The sequence below is a fragment of the Eimeria necatrix genome, genomic scaffold, assembly GCF_000499385.1.
Source record: "Eimeria necatrix Houghton genomic scaffold, Enh_scaff119, whole genome shotgun sequence".
In the NCBI taxonomy this organism is placed as follows: domain Eukaryota; phylum Apicomplexa; class Conoidasida; order Eucoccidiorida; family Eimeriidae; genus Eimeria; species Eimeria necatrix.
Window position 1 is genome coordinate 5,001 of NW_013654873.1, and position 2,500 is coordinate 7,500.

A 2,500-nucleotide genomic window follows, 5' to 3' on the forward strand; every position below is an offset into this window, starting at 1 on the left:
GCCAAGCAGCTGCTGCAGCAGCAGCAGCTGTAGCTGCTGCAGCAGCGGCTGCATGCAGCTGCTGTAGCAGCTGCAGCAGCGGCTGTAGCAGCTGCAGCAGCGGCTATAGGGACTGCAGCAACAGCAGCTGCAGCAGCTGGGGCAGCTGCAGCAGCAGCTGCAGCAGCATTTGAACTTTGCTGAATGCCGTTGGCTTTTTGTAAGTGTAGAGGGATTAGTCAGATTCTCCTTGAAGTTTGCTGCTGCCGCTGCCAGCAGCAGCAGCAGCAGCAGCAGCAGCAGCAGCATGGGTAGTCGTTGTTAAAGTCCTCAGCAGCACTTGCAGCAGGCACACCAAATGCAGCAGCAGCAGCAGCAGCAGCAGTACAAATAGCAAGTGCAGCGGAGGCGGCAGCAGCAGGCATACCGCATGCAGCAGTAGCAGCAGCAGCAGCAGCAAGCTGCAGCAGCACCCAAAAAAGTGGCAGCAGCAGCAACTGAAAAGGAATTTATCGTTTGGTGTTTAGCTGGACAAATGCAGCAGCAAAGCTCTGTGGCACTGCAGCAGCTGCAGCAGGTGGTGCTGCTGCTGCCAGCGAGGCCGCAGCACAGGTGATGCTGCTGCAGTTAGTGCTGCAGCTGCTACTCCTGCAGCCACAAGGGGCACAGCAGCAGCAGCAGCAGCAGCAGCAGCAGCACCGCCTCTCCAACAAACTTGCTGCTGCTGCAGCTGCTGCTTCATGCCGCGCAGCACCGGCCGCTGCTGCTACGTCCCATGAATCCTCCTGCTGCTGCTACTGCTGCTGCTGCTGCTGCTGCTACTGCTGCTGCTGCTGCTGCTGCTGCAGTCAGTCCACGTTGTCCAGGGGCCCGGACTTGGGCTTGTCCAGGCCCAAACTGACCACTGGTCTTAGCTGCAGCTCGTGTTCGGGCTGCAGCAAATCTGGCTGCTGCCCCTGCTGCAGCAGCAAGGCCTCCTGCAGCAGCAAATGGGACTGCAGGAAGTTATATTTGTCCCAAACATGCCCCAGGGAGAAGTTGGTGTATCTGCCTTCAAACACGACCTTCGTCTTGCTGCTGCTGCTGCTGCTGCTGCTGCTGTCGCTGCTGCTGCTGCTGCTGCTGCTGGCTTCAGCTGGACACACTGTGGGAACCAAAGTGGCTTTGCCCTGCGGCAGCGTAGCACTCTTGTAGCCTTCTGCTGCTGCTGCTGCCAGGGCTTTGTGCCACCGCAGCATGCGCGCGCTCTCCTTGACTGCTGCTGCTGCTTCTTTTGCTGCAGCAGCAGCTTTCTGTGCTGCAGCAACGCCAACGGCGCCAGCCGCGGAGGATGCCATACTCAAGGAGCCAGCAGCAGCAGCAGCAGCAGCAGCAGCAGCACACAGGCTTCGCGTAGGTCCCGAAGCAGCTCAGTCTTGGGAGATAAAGAGGAATATAAAGCATAGATGGGATTCAGGGCAGTTTTTGGTGAGCCGGCGGCGTTAAACAAGCTGCTGCTGCAGCAGCAGCAGCCGCAGCAGCTGCTGCTGCTGCTGCATGCAGCCCCGCTGCTCGTTCGAAGTGTGGGCAAAGGAATGCAGCAACAAAATAGAAAGTTAAGAATAAATAAAAGAAAATTATTATTTCATTTGCTGCTCTCAGCCATCGCAGAGTGCTCTCAGCAACGCGACTCTATGCTTGCCCGTGTCATGTCTGCTGCTGCTGCTGCTGCTGCCATTGTTGCTGCTGCTGCTACCGTTGCTGCTGCTGCTGCGCTGAGTACAGCCGCCCACATCTCAAATGTTATGTGTCTTTGTGTGTTAGCTGGGGCTAGCAAAAGTGTGTAGCTGTCTTAGCTGCAGCAGCAATGGCTGCTGCCACTGCAGCAGCAGCAGCAACAGCTGTTGCTGCTGGCCTGTGCAGTAGCAGCAGCAACTGCTGCTGCTGAGGTACAGCAGCAGCTGCCGCACTTGCTGGTGACCAGTAGGTCCGGCTACTGCTGCAGCAACTGCCAGCCACAGCCCTCCATGACGGCTGCGCTGCAGCAGCAGCAGCAGCAGCAGCAGCAGCAGAAAGGGCAGTGCTGCTTTGCTGCCTAGGGGCCCTCACTATTGCTGCTGCTGCTGCAGCGGGGCCCCCAGCACCCCGCTGCTTTGAGGGGCCCCTGCTGCTGCGCTTTATTATTATTTTCCAAAGACAAAATAATAAAATTAAAATTAAATAAACAAAACTAAATAATGAAATTAATAAAACAAAAAAGGTCTGCTGCGCGAGGGCCAGAGCTGCCTATACACCTCAGCTGCGGCTGCTCCGCCCCCAAAGCCTAACCAGCAGCAAAACTAAGCAGCAAACACTGGCCCACCCCCAGCAGCAGCTGCTGCAGCTGCTGCAGCTGCTGCAGCTGCTGCAGCTGCTGCAGCTGCTGCAGCGACTGCAGCTGCTGCGGCTGCTGCAGCGACTGCAGAAGCTGCTTGCAGAAGGCCACGGTCGCTCTGCAGCAGCCGAACTAGCTAGCTAGCTAGCTAGCTAGCTAGCTGTGCGG

General features: G+C 57.6%; 1 protein-coding gene across 1 annotated transcript; it reads right to left on the reverse strand.

The window, feature by feature from the left end:
* Positions 1-827: 827 nt before the first annotated feature.
* On the reverse strand, positions 828-1,316 carry ENH_00006600 (hypothetical protein, conserved; the record flags this gene model as incomplete). The annotated part of the gene is made up of 1 exon (XM_013584056.1): positions 828-1,316. The coding sequence occupies one exon, from the start codon at positions 1,314-1,316 to the stop codon at positions 828-830; it is 489 nt and encodes a 162-aa protein (XP_013439510.1).
* Between the last annotated feature and the right edge of the window lie 1,184 nt (positions 1,317-2,500).